The 24,481-nt window shown below is 42.9% G+C and overlaps 2 protein-coding genes across 3 annotated transcripts in view; one reads left to right on the top strand and one right to left on the bottom strand.

Annotated features, from left to right (window-relative positions):
- zswim6 (zinc finger, SWIM-type containing 6) overlaps window positions 1-16,743 on the top strand; it is a 36,634-nt gene extending 19,891 nt beyond the window's left edge. Inside the window, exons 2-14 of the mRNA XM_046374474.1 lie at window positions 1,964-2,320; window positions 3,688-3,836; window positions 3,928-4,078; window positions 5,755-5,934; window positions 6,373-6,549; window positions 6,644-6,790; window positions 7,257-7,403; window positions 8,400-8,660; window positions 10,024-10,159; window positions 11,744-11,901; window positions 12,330-12,493; window positions 12,573-12,654; window positions 13,933-16,743. Coding sequence (XP_046230430.1) covers window positions 1,964-2,320; window positions 3,688-3,836; window positions 3,928-4,078; window positions 5,755-5,934; window positions 6,373-6,549; window positions 6,644-6,790; window positions 7,257-7,403; window positions 8,400-8,660; window positions 10,024-10,159; window positions 11,744-11,901; window positions 12,330-12,493; window positions 12,573-12,654; window positions 13,933-14,795 — 2,972 coding nt within the window. The 3' untranslated portion in view covers window positions 14,796-16,743. The remainder of the gene's footprint in view (window positions 1-1,963; window positions 2,321-3,687; window positions 3,837-3,927; window positions 4,079-5,754; window positions 5,935-6,372; window positions 6,550-6,643; window positions 6,791-7,256; window positions 7,404-8,399; window positions 8,661-10,023; window positions 10,160-11,743; window positions 11,902-12,329; window positions 12,494-12,572; window positions 12,655-13,932) is intronic.
- Window positions 10,706-24,481, bottom strand: part of LOC124051262 (membrane-associated phosphatidylinositol transfer protein 2-like) — an 81,582-nt gene continuing 67,806 nt past the window's right edge. For both annotated transcript variants that reach the window (XR_006841799.1, XR_006841798.1), the window contains exons 3-6: window positions 15,415-15,473; window positions 12,306-12,487; window positions 11,646-11,892; window positions 10,706-10,834 (exon numbers count right to left, since the gene is read on the bottom strand). The gene's annotated coding sequence lies outside the window, so the exon portion shown is untranslated. The remainder of the gene's footprint in view (window positions 10,835-11,645; window positions 11,893-12,305; window positions 12,488-15,414; window positions 15,474-24,481) is intronic.

Below are 24,481 nucleotides of genomic sequence, written 5' to 3'. Positions count from 1 at the left end.
AGACCGTCTGTACTGCACTATAACACAGAGGTGGAAGAAGAACTCAGAGTTTGCATTTCTATTTTTCCTCAAGCACAAAAGTATTAGCATCAAAATATACTTTAAAGTGTCAAAAGCAATACTCCTTATCCATTAATGTTCAGCATGTTAAGGCTGAAGCTGATGAAGGTGTTTTAACCACTTTAAACACTTTAATCTGTGGGTGCTTGTGAATTTCCTGTCAGAGATCAATTACAGACTGGAAATGGTGGGGAACTGCTAACTTGGCTTCGTCCGTGTGTAATAAAATCCACCTAAAGCCAACACGTTACATCTAGTTTATGCAAAAACTGAAGTCTGAAAATGAAATTAGTTTTTTTTAACGCTGTGGTCACATTGACATTTGAACTGCACTCGTTATTCTGACAGTCACATGAGGCACCTTTAATGAGCTGATAAGAGGTTGAATACCTGCACTTGTTCCCAGCTGATTTAAACTCTCCACAGACGGGATTTGAGCGATGGTGGGATTTCTGATGGAACATTTTCCATTTTCTTTTGTTCAAACTAACATCTAATCATGTTGTCTGTCATCTGTCACTGTCTGGCCTCACGTTGTGGCCATGTTACATGTTTCTCAGCTCGCCCGTACTCCTTGTTAATCTCGCTGCGTACTTCGCCACGTTTGGCAGGATTTGTTGGATCTGTCAAAATGCTTGTGTCATGCTTCTTCTCACTTCTTCTGTCAGTGTCACTGATATGAAGAGGCGTCTAACAGTGAGACTAAAGCAGCACACACATTCACAGTGTATGATAAACTCTTTGCATAAGTTTAGCTCTGACTGAGCTTTCGACGCCATCTGTTATCGCTGCTAACCCACCAAGTCAGATAGTCGGTCTGCATCGTGTCATTACGGAAGAATTTTGGTCATAAAAGTATTCACTGCATACTCATCTTTCTCCAGCACACGTCCATCTGTTCCATCTCATCTGGTTTGACCTAATATTTAAACTTGCTGTGTTTCCCACGCTGTGTGTTCAAATCTGCATGAGTCATCGGTTTTTGTTAAAGCGGAAAATGACGACACACTTGCCTGGTCATGTTTGGTGTGTATATCCTCCTCTTCACATGAGACAGCATCTGCATCAGGCTTTGTGTTCCAGTCAGAGGCTCTGATACCTGACACGAGTACAGGAAGACACACGGAGGTCACGTCCACATTGAAATCTGCTTCTCCATCCATGTTTACCCTCCCCAAACACACACACACACACAGGCCCATATGTTTTAGCCTGAGAGGGGGCCATAGGTTCACTGTGCCTGCAGTGAAATGGTCCCATCAGCCCGTCTGAGGGTGGAGGTGTTCAGGGGAGGGTCAGCACTGGGGCTGTTGTGGAAGGGAAATGAAAAGGAAATGAGAATATTAAGGCTCTCCTCTGCGTCTTTTTGCGATGTCTTTTACATTTTTTCACCCTGCCAGCACTTTTTCTTTGACTGTATCAAATTTAGGTTGAACCACATTGAGTGACTAGTTTGGTGTTTTCAGAAAAGAAGGTGCATGAGTAGAAAAGTCGTCTATAGGTTAGTGTCCCTTTTGTTTTTTGTCCTTTAAAGTGGCTTTAATCAATATTTTTATTTCAGTAGATGGCTGACGGCCGTGCAGAATTATCACCCTCACCCATCAACTCTGCAATTCCCTTCCCCCCTACGGAGCAGCTTAGCAACTTTGAGCTCATCATTTGGGTTTTGGCGTGCTCTCTCCTCTCACAGCATTGTTTTCCACCAGCTGGTGAACATGGAGGCTTTAGCAGCTAAAGAGCCAGATGTTTCCCTCAGGAGTTGGTAGAGACCAAAAACAGAGCTAAAAAAGAGGCAATTTTGATCCAACAAAACTGATACAAATATCGATTTTTTTAAAAAAAAAAATCTTATGAATGCTACTCAGTTGATTTAATAGTCAATATTCTCTGTGTTTCTGTACAGGGTTTCACCTCAGCGGCACAGTAAGGGAACCCGCCACGTCCTCAGAGCCTGAGCTGGTCTGCAACGTGAGCGTCAGCTTCGACCGCTGCAAAATCACAGCAGTGACATGCAGCTGCGGCAACAAGGACATCTTCTACTGCGCCCACGTCGTGGCGCTCTCCCTGTACCGAGTACGGAAGCCCGAGCAGGTCAAACTGCGCCTGCCCATCTCAGAGACTCTTTTCCAAATGAACAGAGATCAGCTGCAGAAGTTCGTCCAGTACCTGATCACAGTGCATCACACAGAGGTGCTGCCGACGGCTCAGAAACTGGCTGACGAAATACTGTCGCAGAACTCCGAGATCAACCAGGTTCACGGTGAGTTCAGGAGCTTTAAAAAAGGGTGGGTTATTTATGCTTTCAGTGGGAGAACAGGGTGAACTCCCCTCTTTGCACACACACACACTAACTAAATGCAGGTACCTGTGTTAGATTTCCTCCATCTCGCACCAGTGCAGGTCCAGCTGGAGGCTGTCGTCCTCGGAGACGACTCGGGAAAAACAATGTCTTTAGGGAGAACAGGAGGGAAACACTTTGATCACACACACACACACACACACCAGCGTGTTACATTCAGTGCGGAAAAGTTTGTGAGGGGACATCTTTTGTTGTGTGTTGCTGAGCAGAAACTTTAAGTACCAAAATGTGCAGAATGTTAAATCTGCTTACCCTTAGTGGCCACTTTATTAGGTACACCTGTACGACCTACAGCACTCCAGAAAGCCTACTTCATGCCTATAGTGTAGTGTTTAGTTTTTGCTGACACTGTCTGGTGTTTAATTATGAGTAGATAATGGGGACAGAATGACAGCAACATCTCAATACACCAGCAGCCTCATCTCCAACCTCAGGGATGAACATATTGAATTGAATCATTTCATTCCAAATGCTGTGATGGTTGCGTTTATGGCAGAGCTGTCGTATCGAACTGCAGCAGATCCTACAGGTGAACCTAATAAAGTGGCAACTATTTTAGCTTACCTTGCACGGTACTCCTACTACTGTAGTACTGTCTGTGACATTTTGAAAGGGTATTTGGCATTTCTGGTACTTGTAGTAGACGTTACACTAATATGTTTTTGATGCACTTTGGCCACATGTATTCTGCTTTGTTTGTAGTACGTTTCTGTGTACTGTGGCATCACTTGTAGTAGTTACTTCTGGATACTTAACGGTAAACGTAGATCTTATTCTGCTCGGACTTTATCCTCCTCTGTGACGTGTTCAGTGTTCTATTTGTGGTTTTTGCTGCTGAATTCAGAGTTCATGTTATTGATCAGCGTTTATGCCTCAGCAGCACTGCAGTAAAGCTGAACGATATGCTGATTCAGCATACGTCTGCTCCTCCCTCACACATTTCGGTTCCTGTCTGTACTTTTCCTGTACGATTTTGAGGTACTTGAACCTTGAGCGTTTTTATTTTCTGATACTTTATACGTTCAGATGCAAATATTCAACTTTTTTACTTTACTACATTTAGTAACTATCCAGATTGCGATTAATGATACCACATATGTTCCACCCATAAACTGTGACATGTTGTTGTAGGTTAAGGTTACTTTTGCCTGTATTTCTATCACACAGTGTCTTTTTCCACCAGGGAATGTAGTAAACTAATAATGAAAACCAGCAGCCGTTTAGCTGAACATAATGAGTCGCTGACTGACTTCCTTTGTTGGGTGCAGGAGCTCCAGATCCGACGGCGGGCGCCAGCGTGGACGATGAGAACTGCTGGCATCTGGACGAGGAGCAGGTTCAGGAGCAGGTCAAGCTCTTTCTCTCCCAGGGCGGGTACCACGGCTCGGGGAAGCAGCTCAACTTACTCTTCAGCAAGGTAACGCAGTCACGTCAAACCAAAGGCGGTCGAATCGCACCGCGCCGGCTCTACGGCAGCGCTTACCCACAATGCCCCTCGGTCTCCGCAGGTGAGAGAGATGCTGAAGATGAGGGACTCCAACGGAGCGCGCATGCTAACGCTGATCACAGAGCAGTTCATGGGCGACCCCCGACTGGCGCTGTGGAGGCAACAGGGAACCGCCATGACTGACAAGTACAGGCAGCTGTGGGATGAACTCGGTACTGTGTGAACACGCGCACACACACGCACGCACGCACACACACACACACACAGCTTCACAGGAGCGTGTTACCACAAAAAAGAAACGTGAAAAGAAAGATGTCTTTAAAACCTTTTAGATCACATCTCCAGGTCATACTCGTGGTCAAATGTGTTTTATTCCTAAAAACAAAATACAGGCTGTGCTCACGCAGGCTTGGATGAACCAGTTTCACCCAGTAATGCCATGACATCCATCAAACACCCGACAGCACAGAGCTGAGACTCATTAGTCAACTGACAACAGCCCAAAGTGACATCTTCTGATTTCCGACAGTCCCAAACCCAACGACTTCATTTAATGTCAGAAATGACCACGAAAAGCAGCAAATCCTGACATTGAAGAAGCTGAAACCAGCAAATGTTTAACATTTGGGCTTGAAAAATGACTAAAACGATTAATCGACAACTAATCGACTTATCGTGGCAGCTCCAGAGCAGAATGAACTGGAATAAAATGCTCCTCCTCTGCTGGCTGGTGTTTCACAGATAGGATGCTGCAGTTTGCTCTCCGTCTTTCACACAGAAAAACAGACGGAAAGATAAAGCAGCCGGTCGGCAGCTGAAGAAATGACTTCAGCTAATCTGCTTGTGATGGAAAGTGAAGGAAATCCCTTTCAGACAAACCGTGATGCAACATGTAAATAACAACAGCCTGTAGGCTACACTTCTCTTCTTTCCCACCCTCCTCTTCCTTTGCTTTTGTTTTTGTTTTTCTTTACTCCACCCCCCCCCACCACCACAGAGATTCTTGCTCTTGCATTTCGTCACTCGTGTCTGACATCACTCTTCTCGGCGCTCTGTTTTCCCTCCTCGCCGTTGTCCTTGAAGCAGCCCGAACAAAGAGACGGAGGATAAAGCCTCTCTCCTCCTGTCCCCTCCCCCCATCCCCAGCCTCCCTCCCTGCATTCACTTCCCCCTTCCCTTCCTTTCCCTCACCTCTCCTCCCTTTTTTAATCTCACTCCCTTTGCTTCTCCCGTTTCTCTGATTTTCTCTCCTCCTTTTCCAGTCTGCACCGACAGTCTTCACGTTTTTTTAACCAACACTTCAGATGATCACAGCAGGTCACTACTGAACTTTTTTAAATGGACCTTCAACAATTAATCTGCAACTATGAGCAAAAACAGAATATTCTCTCAGAGCCACTGTATGACCTGCTACTGATAAACTGATTTTCCATCTCAAAAGTCTTACAGTCAAATCAATAAATCATAAAAAAAACTAAATTATCTGTTTAATAAACTGTCAAAAACTGGTGGTCTTTTCTTTTCTGTGATCGAGCAGAAAACTGCAGAGCACTGAAGAAGTTTTTAATTCCAGCTTGCAGGGGAGCTTAACTTAATCAAATTAGCAGCTGCAATAATTAGTCAATTAATTGATTTGTGCAGCGACAGAAAACTGTCAACCATTTTGCCAGTTTTTGTGCAGAAATGCCAACACATCTTATGCTTTCTGCTTCTTTTACTGTGCTTCCTGATCTTACAGTAAACTAAATATGTTTGGGCACAAAAGAATGAAGTTGAGTTTAGTTTGTAGGTCAAACGATTCATCAGTATTGAAGACAATCATTAGTTGCATAAATGAGCATATGATTCATGTCTACATTCATTGTATTTCTTATTTTTGTCTCTGCAGGCGCCCTGTGGATGTGCATCGTGCTGAACCCCCACTACAAAGCCGAGCAGAAGGAGTTCTGGCTTCGTCAGCTTCGCAGGTGGAACAGTGTGGACGTCTGTCCCTTGGAGGACGGTAACCATGTCAGCGAGCTGACCAATCTGACCAACGCTCTGCCCCAGGGCCCCCCTGGAAACCCAGGTGAGAGGAGGAAGAGACGTCGCCTCTCTGCCTTTTAATTCCCAATGCCTCCCCCACGTCACACCTCCTCGTCAGGTTTCTTTTTCTTCCCTCCTGCAGCATCTCCTCCTCCTCCTCCTCCTCCTGTATCAGCGCTGCCCCCTCCCCCCTCTCTTTTAATCAACTCTCCTTCCTTCAATCTCTCTGCCTGCAAGCCTTATTACCTTTTTAGTGTGGCTAATAGAATGAGCCTAATAACACAGTTGAGGTCCTCCAGCTTTTACCAGTAAATCAGAGAAAATACAGACACATGAACGTTTTCTCTGAGGTGGTAATAAAACATGCGCTGACGTTACTGCCGCTGTTTTGTCCTTAATGGCCCCGCGTTTGTGGGCTTATCAACGTTTTTCAGTCCTGCTAAGGCGGAGGTTGTCAGAGTCGTGTGTTTGTCTCTCGCAGATTCACTGACTCGGCCTCATCGGACGGTGTTCACGCGGGCGATTGAAGCCTGCGACCTGCACTGGCAGGACCCCCACCTGCAGCACATCATCACCGAGGACCACTGCGCCAACTACTGTTACCATTACAACCTCGACAGCTCGCTGTTCGACGCCCGGGGGTGGCCCCTGTGGCACGGTGAGGCGATGACGACGCCTGATTTTAATTCACAACAAGAAACAGTGGGTGGATATCAAGCTAAGTTGTCTTCTTTCTGCCTCGTCTCCCACAGAACACGTCCCAACCGCGTGCGCCCGAGTGGACGCCCTGAGATCTCACGGTTACCCCAAGGAAGCACTCAGACTGGCCATCGCCATCGTCAACACACTGCGCAGGCAGCAGCAGAAACAGCTGGACTTCTTCCAGGCGCACAAAAAAGGTCAGCGACTCCTCCTTCAGGCTTTTGTCCAGGGCAGAAGATGAAAGTGTGCAGAAGAAAGGCAGGACTTTGGTGTGATGTATTTTGTACACAAAGCTTTGTACTTTGAAAACTCAAGACTGGAGTCTAAGGAACAACTCGAGCACAATTTGCTTGTTTTTCATTTTACACTTCATTCAAAACTGCTTTGAAATAACTTCCACCACTGAGAACGAGCAGCTAGGAAAAATCAAAGCTCTTGGTGGCCCAGAAGGGTACTGGTTTAGGCAGGTGTGGCAGGAAGTCAACCAATCATATTTTAGGATAATAGGCTTGCACTTGGGGTGGCCCCCTTCTGGACATGCCCCTGACTCTTTCGTCAGCTACTCAACATAAAGTTAGAAATTACAGCCTAAAATGAGTGTAGTTTGCTACAAGCTGCAAAACAATTCATCCAGACCTTGTGTGTGTGTGTGTGTGACCGCAGAGCTGCTCCATAAAGGCGCAACATCAGTCACCAACCTGGAGGGCTGGGTGGGCCACCCTCTGGACCCCATCGGCACACTGTTCAGCACCCTCATGGAGGCGGCGCGGGGCAGCGAGGATGGAGCCACGGTCCTCCTTGACTTCTCAGGTACAGGTACACAGATACTGAGGTCAAAGTACCAGTACAACAGTGAAAAAATACCTTACAAAGGGTCATCAAAGTAAATCTGGTGTTCTGAGATCATAAATGTTAGATAAAATAGCAAAATAAGTGAAGAAAAAGTAAAGTTCTGCTCCACAAATCTGCAACATTTTTGCTGTTTTTAGGGAATACTGGATTGTTTGCCCTCTCTGGGCCTCAAGCGGGTATTTAAATGAAACTTCCTCTCCAACAGGGCAGGAGGCTCCAATTTATGAAAAATCTCTAAAATAGTGAAAAGGACAACAGTATTTCTCTCTGTACTGCAGTGAAGTAGAAGTACGTGTCAGAAATCGGAAGTGCTCACGTCACATACCTCAGAATGGCTGCTGGGTACAGTACTGAGTACACGGGTCCTTTCCAGCAGACAAACATTTACACTGCAGTGATTGCGTCTTCCTGTCAGAGCTGCAGGCCCTCGGGTCGCAGTCGGCAGTGATGACACGAGACGTGCTGATTGGCCTGCAGTCATCCACCAATAACAGCTCATGAATAAGAAATGCAGCAGGAAAAACACTCCAATTAAAATGCATTAATTATGCAGGGAGCTCAGCCAGACGGTTTTCAACATACTTCAGCCGGAAAAGAAATATAACGTCACGTCTGCTCTCGGCTGCTGTTTGTCTTGATGAGTTGGAACTTTTGTATGGAAAAAAGTTAAGCACATTTTCTATTAGGACTTTAGTATTTGTGTGTGTGTTCATCAGGGACCGTTAACCCTCCCGGGATGAAGTGCGAGGTCTGCCAAGACATCATTAAGCCATTAAAACACATGATTACCATCCTCAGGAGAATACACACTCTGAAAAGGAACACCAGAATGAACAAATAGATCAATAGATTTATCAATACTCAGCTCAATCCACAGCCTGAAGGGAGCACTTTTCCTCCCTTAGTCATCTCTCACCCTGTCTCCCCCCTCCTCTCTCTCTGCATCACCCTCAGGCTCCCAGGGTTCAGGTAAGAAGACGGAGCATCCCGTTTCCCCAGCGCAGCGTTTCCTGGAGGAAGGAGAGTCGCTGGTGTCGCTGGCTGTGGAGATGGCTCTGATTGGCTTAGGGCAGCAGAGGATGATGCCAGATGGCCTTTACGCACAGGAGAAAGTGTGCCGCAACGAGGAGCAGCTGCTGGCCAGGCTTCAGGAAGTCAATCTAGACAACACGTTGGTGAAGATCTTCCGGAAACAAGCTGTCATCCTGCTCGAGGGTGAGTGAAGATCCAGACAAACCTCTCTTTCGTAGTAAGACAATAAAAACATAATTACACATTAGCCTGGCTAGCTGCTTCCCTGTTTAGTCTTACTGTACAGATATGAGTTTTATTGATTTTTTCCCTTCTTTCTCACCTAACCCTCCGCTCCCAGTTAACAAAATGTCAGACTGTTCCTTTAACTGCTCCCCACTGAACTACTGAGCGACACATCATCCACACACACACACAGTCAGATTCACAGCCCGAACCACAGCCAGCACTTTAATTATCTGTTACGTTAAGCGTGTGTGCAGTGTTGCGTTAACTCTGTGTACTTAGGTGTGCGTTTGTGTACATTTACCCTCTGAATGTTGTGAGTGTACTGTTTGGATTGTCAGGGTGTGTGTGTGTGTGTGTGAGGAAGATGTGGCTCATCGAGGCCATTTTTATCTTGTCACATGTGGCTTTACGGTCAAAATTTATGTTTTGTCCTCTCAGAATATTTTAAAAGTCTAGTTTCTCATGAATCTCAGACAAACACTGGATTTTGAACCGCTGATGCTTGATTGTAGATCTCATTTTCTAAATTTGTAACAACAACAAACATTTGCGGTGTAAAAATACACTTTCTCTGGGAGTAATGCATCAAAAAGTTCATTTAATATTTCAAATAGGTACAAATACTTCATCTGCATGTCTCCTGTCATTCTTTTTCCTGCTTCCCCGGTTCATTTTTAGGTTTTGTAATCTGACCGGTGTATCAATACTATTAATGTTTTGCACTGGAAAGAAAGTGGCCGCAAAGACTCACTAGAGCACGTCGATTACTCCACCGCTGAAAATAGTTCCCAGATAAATCAAACAATGTCAATGTCATGTAACATAAACGACCCAAAGACGCTTAATAACCAGTCATAAACATTTAAAAAGACGTGCTTGTGAAAGCTGTTTTGTCAGTCTCACGCTTTTAATAAAATGTGACAAAAAAAGGTAGAAAAATGCCAACCTCATCCTTTTAAGAAGTTGACATTTAGTGATTTCATTTGTTTGTCTTGCAGAAAAGCAATACTGAAATGAATTTAAAGCAACCTTAGTCATTCCTTTCATGTTTAGCACTGACTGTTTGAACTGCCTGTGTACATTCTGAGAGGTTGACTAACAGAGTGATCATCATTCTGCTACTCTGCTGAGTCATCCTGTGCAGATCAGCCTGTGTGTTCAATCAGCGATATCGAACTCCGTAATCAGGCAGGGAAATGATCTCGCACACAAGGTCGCCGTCCAGTCACACGTGAACTACTGTGCATGCTGAAATCTGGTTTTACTCGGTTCGTGTTGACTACAGAATGAACGAACCTCTGCCTTGTGTGTCTTCCAGCTGGTCCTTACAGTGGTCTGGGGGAGTTGCTCTACAGGGAAAGCGTCCCCATGCACACGTTTGCCAAGTATCTCTTCACCTCCCTGCTACCTCATGACGCCGAACTGGCATACAAAATTGCACTGAGAGCCATGCGGTGAGTAGAAACCAGAGATCTCTTTTAGATGTGCATATCATTATGTTACTTAAACTTTTTGCGAGGTCGTACCCATTGACTGTGTATAAAGGTGGACAACATGAGAACTCCCCAAAAGTGAAGTCAAAACATCTGTATCGCACTCCCAATGACGTCACCAAAACAAGATGGCAGCGCTCGTATCCGGAATGTTTTGGCTTCACTTCTGTTTACTGGGAGGAAGTGGAGACATGTCGGCCATCTTTATCTGTGTCAATGGGTCACAGCAAGTAACGAGTCTGTGACACTTTGAACACCAGTCTGGGTTCAGTGTTATCAGATTAAACTCGGGAGTGGAATGAAGAGAGAAGCGATAAATGAGCATCTCGTACTGCCTTTTAAGATTACATTAATACATTTATTATCTCTATGTTCATCCCTTATACACAAAGATAATTTGACTATGAAACACTGAGAAAGACAGTTTGAAGTTGTTGAGGAGATTCTTCTCAATTAAGCTCAACCCTCAAGGCGGTAAAGGAGGATTAAAAAAAGCACCAAAGTCTGCATTTTCAACATAACTAATGATGATTTATTTATTTATCCAGCAAACCGTCCAACAAAAGCATACAAGATATTGTACATTAAACTGACAGCCCAGCTGACCAAATCGCTGTTTTATAGTCGTGACGTCATCTGAAAAACAAAAAAACAAAACATAACATCAGCAACATAAATGGTTTGAAGTGATTGGATGGTTGTACCAACATCAAGGCGAGAGATCAGAAAAATGTTTGAGGCAACAAAAAGTTAACTTTTCTGTCACGTAGTTCAGTTTGTCGCACTGAAACAACATGCAGAGCATTTTAAGATTCACGCAGCGTGGAAAGTGTTTTGGAAAAATGTCATGCACAGGCGAGGGGAAAAACAACAACACAGTTTTAGTGTTGGACGGAGGGCTGAAGCAGAGACAAAGAGATGCAGATCTGCCCTGCTTACTTTGGCTGTGATGGGAGGATACAAGGAGGGAGGGAGGGAAAAGAGAGGCAGATTTTGGAGCTATCTGGGGCACTGTTTAATGACAAAACCTCCTTTTGCTGGAATATTCACTAAATAATTCAACACTGCTGAAAACCAGTTTTATAAAATGTGTGAATAATAAATACATGCTGTTGGTTTCCTCCCTGACCGCCACGGGTGTTACGAAACTTTATTTCCTCTTGCCCAAATTAACCTCCTTTGATTTTTATGATATGTAAATCTTAATTTTTTTAAATCCCAGACTTGAATCACAAAGCAGGGGTATTAGAAACGTGGTATCACAGCAGCTGTAACAGGATATAACAGGAGTGTGCTGTGAGGAAGAGGAATTGAGCTGTTATTTTTACACTCAGCCTTATTCTCAGAGTCCGCGGCCTGAGGCAAAGATCCACCCGAGCTGAGGTGTGGAGGAAAACTTATTGATTGATGCAATAAAAGAAACATTACACCTTGATAACTTCTTTACCTTCACCATATGCTCTTCTGGGTGGACAGATCACTTCCTGTGTACTAATGTGCAATAAAGGGACTAATAAAGCCCCCCTCTCCCCTCCCTGTGCTCAGGTTGCCGGTCCTGGAGTCCACGGCCCCCTCCAGCGACTTGTCTCGGCCTCCCCATATTGTGTCAGTGGTGTCCAACCGCCTCCCTCGCTGGTTCACTCTCAGTCACATTGAGACCCAGCAGTGTGAACTGGCCTCCACCATGCTCACTGCTGCAAAAGGTACGTTCAGGTTTTTAATAAGCAGAGAAACACCACGACCAATCAGGCCCCAACAGGATTTCTGCAGTGTTCAAATTAAATTTGAGACCTTTTTAAATACCACAAAGAATCCACTTAATTACCTTTTTCACAGTCAGAGCAGAGAACAAACGGAAAACCGTGTTCATTAATCACATTTTGGCAGCACTTCTCAGCTGTAACAGTACTTTGTAGTAATAAAATTAATTAACATTGACCCAGATAAGTTTTTACCTAAAATGGACAATTCAGAATTCTTTTTGACTGAGTTGAAATGACACAACTACACACAACCTGCTGTCACACTTGAACATCTCAGGACAGCCAGCAGCCACGTATGCGAACAAAAAGCCATGTTTGAGCCCACTCTTGAAGAAGTGACTGACCTTGTCTGTCTGTTGTGTTATCAGGAGACGCTCGCAGACTAGAAACAGTGTTAGAGTCCATCCAGAAGAGCATCCACTCTGCATCCCACATCTTCAAACTGGCCCAGGATGCCTTCAAAATTGCCACCCTCATGGACAGCCTGCCAGACATCACGCTGCTCAAAGTGTCCCTGGAGCTGGGTCTTCAGGTAAAAAACAAAAACAGAGACAAGCACATTTCATACTGCATAGCGCGCAGAGCCACAGCTCATCATGTGTTTCTTACAGGTGATGAGAATGACCCTGTCTACCTTGAACTGGCGGAGGAGAGAGATGGTTCGATGGCTGGTCACATGTGCTACTGAGGCTGGTGAGTTGGTTTTCCACACCAGAAGTAACTGACCCTCACGTGACACGTATGCAGCTAAGTAACTGTGGCAGATTATCACTTTGGTGCTTGCTTTCAAAAGCAGATTTTATCAGCTGTAGCTGGCTAGCTAGTAATGCTAACTCTGGCAGCTACCTGAAAACTTCCTCCAGTTCAATTTTTGATGTCTCTGTCTTTTTGATGTCTGACCTATTTTATTGCAGAAACCGCTTAAAATGTATGTTAATGCACTTGAACGCATCATACATGATATACTAAAAGACTGTGGCTAAATCTAACATGTCCCAGACTAAATATGTACACAATATATGCTGTGTTTGCAGGTAAAGCAAGGTCTCAATGGGAAATTCAAGAAAAATTTGACCTAAACAAATGTCTGAGTACAGCACTAATATCATTAGTTACTATCTACCACTGGATTAAAAACAAACCAGGACAAAATTCACAAGACCTGTTAAAAGTGGATTTCAGAGGTCTCTCAGCAGGAGGGAAGGAAGTAAAAAGGAATGACTGGCAGCCTAGTTATTATAGAATATTGTGGACTTCTGGTTTGTTAAGTGGGCCTCATGTGGACAGGAAGTTGTGTCCAGAGGGACGGAGCTCTGTAGGGGGAAAAGCCTCCTCCCAGATGAGTTCTTGAGAATGTGGGGGAGTGACAAGGAGCCCCTGTTTCTGTAGGCAGAGAGTGAATGGACTCATTGAGAACATGCCAGCTGGTGATATAGAGTGGGACCAGGCCAAATAAATTAGAAATAGAATATCCAATTAGATGGTTAAAAAGGCATTGTATGTCTGCTGACGTACTCTGTTCTGGAAAGTTTTCAGGGTTTTGAGCACAGGTCCTGCAGATATTAAATACAGATATGCTGTTTTGAATACTGCATCAGTCGGGAAAATATAGTTTTTTTAAGTTTTTAGTTTTATGACTTGTTATCCATAGTGGTAGATTGTTTTTAATGTATTCAGTCTAGAAGGAGTACTATATTTCAGTGGCATATTAATACACATTTGTCATTACTGGCACTTACGTGAATTTTGACTGTCTCCACATTTATCATTATGGATTCGATTATGGTGTTTTGTATAATGTAAGGCTATGCCATATTTTGAGTGAAAGAACATCCTACAAGCATGTAAAACTGGAAAAAAAAGGGAACCTGAGATTGAACATTGAGGAACACCAAAATCAAGTTGAGAGCCAAACAGAAAAAGCAATCGGTCAGATCTAAATCCTGCACATCTCTGTTCCTGTCTGTCTAGGTGTGTTCGCGCTGGACAGCATCATGCAAAGCTGGTTCACCCTCTTCACCCCCACCGAAGCTACCAGCGTTGTGGCCAGCACGGTCATGTCCAACAGCACCATCGTCCGCCTGCATTTGGACTGCCACCAGCAGGAGAACCTGGCCAACTCCGCCCGCACCCTTGCCCTGCAGTGTGCCATGAAGGACCCCCAAAACTGTGCCCTCTCAGCTCTGACACTCTGCGAGAAGGACCACATTGCCTTCGAGACAGCCTATCAGATTGTACTGGACGCGGCCGCCACAGGAATGAACTACACTCAGCTGTTTACAATAGCACGTTACATGGAGCACCGCGGTTATCCTATGAGGGCGTACAAACTAGCAACATTAGCCATGACTCACCTGAACCTCAGCTACAACCAAGACACACACCCGGCGATCAACGACGTGCTCTGGGCGTGTGCTCTCAGCCACTCGCTGGGGAAAAACGAACTGGCGTCCGTCATCCCCCTGGTGGTGAAGAGCGTGAAATGTGCCACCGTCTTGTCGGACATTTTGCGGCGGTGCACGCTAACTACGCCAGGCATGGTGGCGCTGCACAGTCGCAGGAACTCTGGGAAGCTGATGCCTCTGGACAAGGCTCCACTCAGGCAGCTACTGGACGCCACAATCGGGGCCTACATCAACACAACGCACTCTCGGCTGACACACATCAGCCCACGCCACTACAGCGAGTTCATCGAGTTCCTCAGTAAAGCCAGAGAGACGTTTCTAATGGCACACGACGGACACATCCAGTTCACACAGTTCATAGACAACCTGAAGCAGATATACAAAGGCAAGAAGAAACTCATGATGCTTGTTCGAGAGAGATTCGGTTGAAAGAGGATTCAGTGACCAAATTGCTCTTTTTACTTGAGTCTCTTTTTTTAAATCCTTTCTAACTTGAAGTGAAAATCCTCCCAAAACAACATTCATGCAAATGTTATTCCTATGATTCGGCACTGCTGGGTTGAATGTGATGTTCATGTTCATCTGCAGTCAATATTCCCTTTCATTCTGAGTCACACTGAGCACGAGCACAGACGGACTCTCGGTTGATCTGTTGGAACAGTAACTGGACCGATGAGAGGAATAAAATGTGAAATGTGTTTTAGGGTAAATTTTCTCCTAAAAAGTTTGAAATTTAAGAAAAAACAAACAAACAAAAAAAAACAAAAACAAAACAAAACACTGTTAACCATAAGAGCAGCCAATGGAATCAATGTGTATAAAACTATTAAGTTTGCAGAGGGAGAACACTGTCAATTTGTGGAAGTTTGTGTGTGTTTCCCTTTATACATATGAAAACCAGAGAGTAAGAGTTTTACACTGAGTATATACTGTATTGTCCAGTGGCAAAATGTCCACCTTGCACTCCTGCTTCCCCCAGCTAACGTTCACAGCCTCAAAGAGAAGACAAACGGCTTTAAACCAAATGGAGAAACTCCATCTGAAGTACCTCTTTTAAAAGGATCCAGCTTTACTCTCCAGCCCCCGCCAAGTCCTCACCCATCTGCCCTGTGAAGTGAAAGAAAGATTCACAATCTGAAATCATTTACTGGTTCGATATTTGTTTCTGCCATCTTTAGGCTGATTGTTTTGGCTTTGCAGTGTTGTCTCAAACATTCAGTATGCTTATTTTGCAGACACGTCTGTCACACGAACTGTCACAGTGCTTGCTCTTGTGGAAACTTGGCATCTGTCAACATACATTCTCAGGGATTTCAAACAGAAAGCAGACAGAAAAAGAGAACAAAAGCATTTTATTGTCCTGTATATATGAAAGTATATGTCTGAATATTGAAAAAAAATGTATATGTTAACTAATTTATGACAGAATATTATGTAAGGCACAATACTTGAAGCTGCAGTACTTTTGGTTTTTGAAACAAATGAGAAAAAAACAAAACATATCAGAAGGACTTCAAAAACGTTCGCCTTGCGTCGCATCAGGGGCCAGTTAAAACAGCAGGACACGCCGGCTCGTTTGGCTCTGCAGACATGTAATGAACTGCAGAAAGTGGCCAGTTGTAAGACAGGAAGTGGACAAGCAAAGTGTGTATTCTCCACAACACAGACGCGTATTGAGGACTGAAGGGCTCAGAGAAAGGGACGACTGTGGAGGCAGAGCAGCAACATAATAGCTGGCAACTGCTGCGATATTCCAGTGGAGTGAAATCTGCCCTCGTGTCTCCTGCTGCAGTGATTCAGTCCCCAAACAAAGCTCTGTTTTACGCTCGGTGTCCATGCCTCCTCTTCTGACATCTCGGCTTTGTGCAGGGCAGAAAGTTGCTCTATACTGTAGGTCTCGACTGTTCCACGTTTTTTTTTTTAAATGCTTTTTGTGATTTATTTTCATTTTTTTTAAATTCTTATTTCTCTCTAGAATTCCTCACACAAGAACAGCCTTCTTTCTTGCCTTGTCTTAATGCTTTAAAATAACCAAATGGGAGTTTTAACTACCAAACTTTATTCATACGCCAACCTGTTAGTGTCTTTCATTTTTAACTGAACTGGCTCTGTACTGCTTTAAAAGCTCATTTCATCTGTTTTTCAGTGTCGTCTCTTGTCTGTTAGTAGCGCCTTTCTGTTTAGAAATGAAATATGCTCCCTTTTATTTATTGCGTTAGGTATATGATTGTACAACTATGTCAACGTGCTCATGAAGTTGAAACTAAGATTTGATACACTGATCGATTTATTTATGTAACTAAAATCACTGTTTTATAAACTTGTTAATGAATCAAAATTTTGTTTTGATTAAATTTGTTTTGTTTTTTTTCTGAGAGGATGAAGTCTATGTGGTCTTTATTACTTAATCTCTGACAAGGACATAAGTTTAGGAATTAGTGCAGAATATGATTCTTGACCTTGGAAATAAAGTAGTTTGATAAAACAATGCTTAGACAATATCTACTGGTGTCCAAAAGAAATGCATTTGAACATTGTTGGAAACATTTGAGATAATTAAGTACACAACGTAAAATATATCGCAAATGTCTGGTCATTTTGAGACATTTTAATGGAAATGATACATATATCTTGAAAGTATCTTAAGAGAGTTTTCATCTGCCATCTGGAAATGATGTAATTAGAGGGAAAGAAATACACTATCTCTAAAAACGACCATTAAGTTATGAACTGGATTAATCACACTATACTGATGAAAAGTCAGTTTAAAAGTCATTTTGGTGTCCCCCAAGGTTCAATCTTAGGTCCCACTTTTTCCATTTAACAAGGTTCTATTTAGTATCATTTTAGCTTCAAAATTAATATTGAATAAAATAACATTATTTAATCATCTATGGATCAAAGAGATAAACGCTAAACGTATACTTACTTAACAAACAGGGAACAGAAGCTATAGTGTTCACTCTACACTGAAATATTGTTGTGGGAAGACAACAGCGGAAACTTGAGTCAGAGTTGAACAGAGGAGTTTGGAGTTCACTGTTAGGAACTGCTGCTAAGAATTTATTTCCACAGTCATGGCTGAATATTTAGCTGATTTCAACAACTGAGATGAGGAAAAAAACTGCGACCACTCAACGACAAAAAAATGAAATCCTGAACAAACGGCAGCACTCTGTACTCCCACTTCCAGCCTTAGCACCAGGTGATTTTGTGATTCACATTTAAAATGGCCTCCTTCAACTCTGTGCACTTAGCCCACTGCTGCTTCACACCATCATCTGGACCACATGCAGAAAAAAATGGAGTCTACATCAATCAGAGCACATCCTGTAACCAGGCAGAAGCTTATTTCTGTAACCCCATCTGTGTAATTGGCACCACAGCTAAATTTTATCACGTCTGATCACACATATCCTGTGCGGACCGACCTGTTATTCCACTCCTGCTGCCACAGCCTGTTAGCAGAGTCATCAACTGTGTGACGGGAATTGCAAAAATGGTTTCTCTCACGATATCAGATGTCAGAATTATTTATAATCTCTACTACGAAAGTTTAATGTCAAATCTAAAAGGTATTTGAACCAAAATGTTTTATTTTTTATTCTATCACCATCTGAGTTAGAAACGGATACATATGGATTATAGTCCAACTCAGGGTTGCAGCTATAAAGCAGGAAGTGCTTAAAATCTTCTTCATATCCATTCAAAAACCAGATCTCCAAAGTAAACAAGTTTTAGAAATGGAAAGTACAAGCCTATTCTTATTCCGATTGAATTGACCTTATCTGTTTCAGCAACAACAAAGTCCTCCTTCTATTAAATATCTAAATACTTTCACGTAATAAATATGTATTTTAACCCACACTGATCTATCAGCTTCCACACCATCAGCTGCTTTAGTGATAGTTTGTGGCATGTGCAAGTAATGTTAATAACTTCAGTTACTGGCAATTGTCAACATACTAATCAGTTATATTCCAGAGCACCCAGTAGAAACAGAGAACTACAGCAGTGCTACAACCACCGAGTCTGGAAAGTGAAGCTAATGCAGAAGTGCCTCAAATCTCCATTGTTCTCATGGTAGCAAGAACAACATGGCGACAGCTGCAACGCCAAACGCAGAGCTTCAAAACGGTGGTCCATAAACCAACGGGTAACGTGAACCCAGTTGTAGGCTCACTGTAAGTTTGTAAGGATACCAAAACAACACACAGTAAGCTAGTTGAGAGGGCTGTCAGCCAGGTAAGATATCACTCTACTTTCTCTCCTCTTTCCATTCATAAACATTTGATTTATTTTTCTTTTCTTGTTTTTCTGTCATGAAAAAATATACAAATATTGCAAGAGTGCCAGAACTATCACGTTAGCAAGTGTGATTCTATGGTATGCACCCTTTCAGTAAAATATTTTCAAAAAGTTTATTTCACGTAAGTTGTGAAACTTTTTTTCTTCATATTTTGCTTAGAAACAAATGATTTCTTTTTTCACTGTATCTTTCATTAAGGAAAAGTTGATTTTATGTCCTGTTTCCCAGGCACAATCAGCATCTGTTGCAGCAATCTGGACGATAAAACAAATTAATTAAAAACAGTGCAAGATATTTTACATATTAACTGACGGTGTCCCTGAGTTGAGGCACAGAATCAGAGTCTGACCCTGGAGCAGCAGTGCAGTACATCACTGCTGTTCAGTTTCCAGGCTGAAATATGAGGCTGGACGGAGCACCTTGGTGAAGATTACTAGACTGCACCAATCATCCATCATGCTCGGCTTGTCCTTGGAATATATAATGCAATGATAATCTGATCCAGTATGCAAATGAAGGCCCAGTGGGGTGGCTGCAGCGAGGAGAGTCCACCTGCCTCACAACACGAGGAGCCCCAAACTACTGATCTGCTGTCAGATTACAGCTGTCAGCAGTGAGGAATGCAAACAAGAACAATTTGCTTTAAAAAGGTGTTTACTTAAGCTGTTTGTGTAGTCAAATGAGTACAACAACAACTTCTTCATGACATTAGGGAAGTTTACATCAGATGGAGCTCAGTCAGAGATGTTAAAGGTTTCTGGGTCTAACACTGCTGTTGTATGCACAATCCCATTTAGCACTGCTAAAACCATGTCAACACACTAAACACATGCAGAGATACTGTTGTTGTGATGGAGAAACAATCTCTGATGTTTGGGAGCCATTTTGTGTGCGTGTTGACCTCATCCACCCCAGGTGTAAATTCACGCCACACAAAGAAATATTAGATAAGGTTATAAGAGTGACATTGTGGGAAATATGCTTGTTCCCTTTCTCACCAGTTGATACGACTCTCACGTCTGACTATTAAATATGAAACTATAGCCAGCAGCCATTTAGCATAAAGATGGAGGCAAGATAAGAGCACATTTGATTTAGATCACATCCATTTGTGCTAGCTTTACAGAAAGAAAGTGCTGCTTCTGCACTGTGCATAGATAAAGAACAAAACAAGGATTTTTAAGTGGATGAGACATGAGCGCATGTCAACTAATGATTAAATCTACGAGGATCTTCAAATACAGACTATCTGCACTCACTGTTATCTACTGCAGAGTGGAATGGGGCCTTTAACATCTACCAAGAAGTCTGGAATATAAGCGTCGACTTTCTTTAGCTCACTTTAAATTTAATTTTCTTAACTTCTAGGAACAAGAGTAAGCAAGTGAGTGAGTGTCACAGTCATCAGTTCATCCTCGAGTGTTCACGTGAACGAGACAGACAGACGGATGGACAACACAATGCCTCCAGTCAAAAGCAGCCTTTCCTGTCTCACAGTTTGACCTCACAGCACCAACATCATCATCCTTCCTCCATCTCTTCCACATTTATAGCTGTGGAGCACTGAACTCCTAGAGGGCAAAGCGAATGTAACCAGAAATCCAGAGACATTACATCAATCCATGTATACGTACATGTAGTACTGCTACATAAACAATCCATCACCTAAGCACCAGTATCTGTCCTTATGTCCAACTGCACCAGCTTTCTCTGCAGCTAATTAAAATCAGGAATCAGATATTTCTGTGTGTGATGGTGTACCGTAACACACACAAACTGGCACTTTTACTGAAGTTAAACCTCTTCATCATCTGCTTGAGAAATGTTTATCTTGTTGGAGTGCAGCCGTCCTGGTTTGCGATACCAATAGGTTCTGTTCAAACCAGAGTTGTTGTCTCTTCACACATCCACATCAAACATAAGCCAAGCAGCATAGCACTTTGCAGTGGCTGAAACATCCATTTATTTCATCATTTCAATTACTTGCAGAGTGCAACAACCTGTGAAAAGACCTCAAACCCAACGAGACCTTTGTCTCCATCAAGCTGCATCACATTTATAACCTTTTCTTACGGGATGAAAACACTGTTGCTCTCTTTTCTCTCGTCGCTCTTTCATCTGAGCCGACGAGACTCGCTGTGTGCGAGCTTTTGTTGTTTTCACTTCGAGTCCTGTGGCCTGTAAGGCAGAAAAACCTTCATATTCACAGCTTTAAAGGGAATCCAAAATGTCACAAGCTGGACTGCGATTGCTGTCCATAAAGTTTTCATAAATGTCACAGAGAGCGAAACAGCCAATAGCAATTAGGTGTTTTCCTGAAAGGCCACTTCTCCACAACAAAATCATTCTAACTGAAGCACAGGAGGACAGAATCCGGTGGAAAGAGCGATTCAGTTCATCTAATTATTTAGGCGATTTCCATTTCAATAACTAGCGTGATTATGTGAAGATCTTTCCTCTTGATTCAGAGCTTTTCTTCAGTCGTTTGATGCTGAAAGGAGCCATCTCTCCAGGTGTGCTCCGTCACGTCTCCTCCATCACCACACAATAGTCAGAACAGCTATTTTGTTCATTTTGTAAAATTTGCTCGACTCAAAAATGGTTCCTCTCAGGATGGAACTTGAGTAATTACACTCACGGTCAGTTAAACCAGTGACCCCTAATGACAGTCCAATCAGTGCATCGCTGGACCGACTGAAAACATCCTCTCCCGTATCCTAGCAACAGAGAGGTGCCTCTCCGCCTGTTAACAAGTGATGCTGATAGTGAGCCTCTTTAGCCCTAGTGTTAAGCATCATCTTGTCACTGGGAGCCTTTCCACATGTGGGTGGTGCTTTTAAAAAACCCAGCCATGTGGTAGAGGAAGTGCAGCATTAACATCTAATTTTGGTCAAGTTATTTAATTTTCTTTTTAGAGACAACGCATACACTAAGCACTATGTAAACATTTTAAAAAGGATTTATATGACACTATAATGTAGTTATAAGTAGCTATAAAGACATTTTTCTGTGTTTATTATTGTATAAATTACACAACTTTAACAACAGTGGAGGACGATATTGCCGGATCACTTTCAGAGCATGTGATGAATGACAGAAACACCGACAGCCAATCAAATTCCCTCTGCGCAGTGAGTATAACGTTGCTTTCGGACTGCAGCCGACTTGTTTTATGTAGGCCAATTGATGGTGGATACCAGAATGATTTCAGAAGGTGTGGACAAAAAAGAAAATAAGAAAATAAAAATTGGATTTAAAGGAGGTGGTTTGAAACTGGATTCAGATCCAGTTTCTAGAAATGTGCCAAGAAATCCGGACGTTCTTGCCACTAATATCAAAGTCCATCTAAGGATCTGGTTTGAGAAACAAACCTGGTTTTCCTGCAGTTTGAACAAAACCAAAGTCACAAAACTCTGCAAGCAAATGAGACACAGAGAGATGAAGAAATGCACTGCGAGCTCACACATCAACTTAACGTTACAGTTATTTCTCTCCCGGCAATTCACACACTGCTTTATTTTCTCTTTTTATGACCAGAGTGATAGCTCTGTTTCATCTGTGCGTCATACATAGATTTCCGTCTATATGACCAGGGGTATGGTTTTTCATTCATTCATTCCCTGTGTGAAATTTAAAATATTTTAGAATGGCAGCAAATGAGCTTTCAAATTTTATTTTTCCCCCTCTGTGGTGGGGCTCAGGCCCCCTGGCAGGTTTGGTTCGACTGCACAGCCTTAGAGTCTAGTGTGGCCAAGTTACTACAGCCTGAATAGATCATTTTGGTTTTGGTTTGCAGCGCCTGAAATACCATGAAGCTTCCAGTCATATTTATGACCAGGGTTCATAATTAAATACTAATTAATACCTCCAGAGCCTGCACCTTGGCAGTGTCTTCCTCACCATCCCTGTCAGATGATTAACACCTTCCTAACAAGCCTGCAGCCCCAGCCTTCAGTCGAATTAAGCGATCGTTTCACCCATTACCACCTGAACAGAAACAGCCTGAATTTAATATCAGAATCACCCTCCTAACGTTCGACCTTCCTGCAATAACTCCTTGCCAACCAATGGAACTGTGTAATGTAGTCCTCCTGAGAGATTTACGATAACGAAAAAATAAGACGGAATGAATACATTAAAGTTAATTTATATGCCTTTGTTAAATTTCACCTGAGGCATCTGTTGCCTTAACATTGTAATAAAGTGTGAGGAGCTGTTAATTAATGTGTTTTAACAGATTGAACCTGCTCAAACTTAGTGGTGTATTTAAAGATTGGTGCTAATGTTTGACTGAGTAATTACCTGTTAAAGTGATTTTCCTTCTCAGCGCACTGTAGGATCTGATGTGACCAGACTGTCCTGGTTTATTCTGCATGTTTTAATCACTCCAGAGCACTTACAGCCATTGCTACACTCTAAACTGCTCTTTGAACAAATCACGTCTGACCAGGTGGGTTTCCTGTCACCTGCCATGCACATTTTCAATTTGCACAAAACCAACAACAACAACAAAAAAACAGACAAAAACATCAGATCCGTAACCTTCCTCAAATAGTGGAAGGGAATTTAATGTCATCAACAGGAAAGCAGCCATCTTTGGAGGATACCAGTTGTCAGCTGTACACCGTCAACACCAATCTAGCTGGTCTCAACCCTGATGGTCAACCAAACAACAAAATTGATTGTATTTGATCTGTTGTGCACACATGCAGCTCTGCTCCACAACGAGACATTTCACTGGTAGCCCGTTATATGTTCAATAGTGAGTCTACACAGAATGATATTACTCTGGATCTCAAGGAAATTCAATCGAATGCAACTGGACTTAGTTATTTGTCTTTGAGGAGTTTCACCTCTCATCCAAGAGCCTTCATCAGTTCATGAACTGGTTAAGGTTAAGTGCCTTGCTCAAGGGCATCAGCCATTTAATGTGGGGGGGGGGGGCATTTTTCACATCAATCACTCCACCACACCCAAATTTTCCCTGCCCGTCCGGTGGGGGAATCAAACCGGCAACCCTCCAATCACAAGAAGTTTCTCCGACCTCTAGGCCACAGCTGCCTCCCAAGAGCGCCATCTGCTGGCTATTTACTGCAGATCTGACAAAGAACTGACGAACTAAAATAACTGCACAGTGAATACGATTCCAAACTCACAATGTCGCAGTAGCCATGGTTTGCTATTCAGTTTGCATAACATTAGCTAACTGGTTTTGTAATATATGGCTCTTTGCCTGTCGAGAGCTTCTCCTTGGGTCCACAATCATGACTATGAAATTCAGTTGACTAACTGATTAATCAACTAATCATTTCAACTGTGCATGTATAACCTGTTAGCTTAATTTATGACAAAATAATTTATTTTATGAACTGTTCATATGCAAATGAAAAGCTTAGCTTCCAAAGTAATTAAAGTCATGAGGTTACTGAAAACTTCTGAAGACAACTACAAGTACCTCGAATTTGTACTCGAGTAAATATACTTAGTTACTTTCAACCATGGCTGCCGGAGAATCTGAGATAAATTTCTGGCTCTTATGACTACCCACGCTGCTCTTGCTATCTGTGCAGATGCTCGTCTCTGCCTGAGGATGAGGTTTCCAGTCTGTTCTGTGTTCATCAGCAGTAACGTGTCACTCACTGCATGTTTCTCCACCTGAACGAAGTGTCAGCCGCAGCTCAAGCAGCAGGGATAAAACAAGGCTTTGGTGTCAGCTTGTCAAATGTGGAGAAAAAGAAGGCAGAGACAAAGCCAAAGGTGACAGCAGGAAGAGAGAGAGAGAGAGAGGAAAAAAAGAAAAAAGAAA

This window comes from Scatophagus argus, chromosome 20 (assembly GCF_020382885.2).
Source record: "Scatophagus argus isolate fScaArg1 chromosome 20, fScaArg1.pri, whole genome shotgun sequence".
Classification (NCBI taxonomy): domain Eukaryota; kingdom Metazoa; phylum Chordata; class Actinopteri; family Scatophagidae; genus Scatophagus; species Scatophagus argus.
This window is presented reverse-complemented; position numbering and strand designations above follow the sequence as displayed.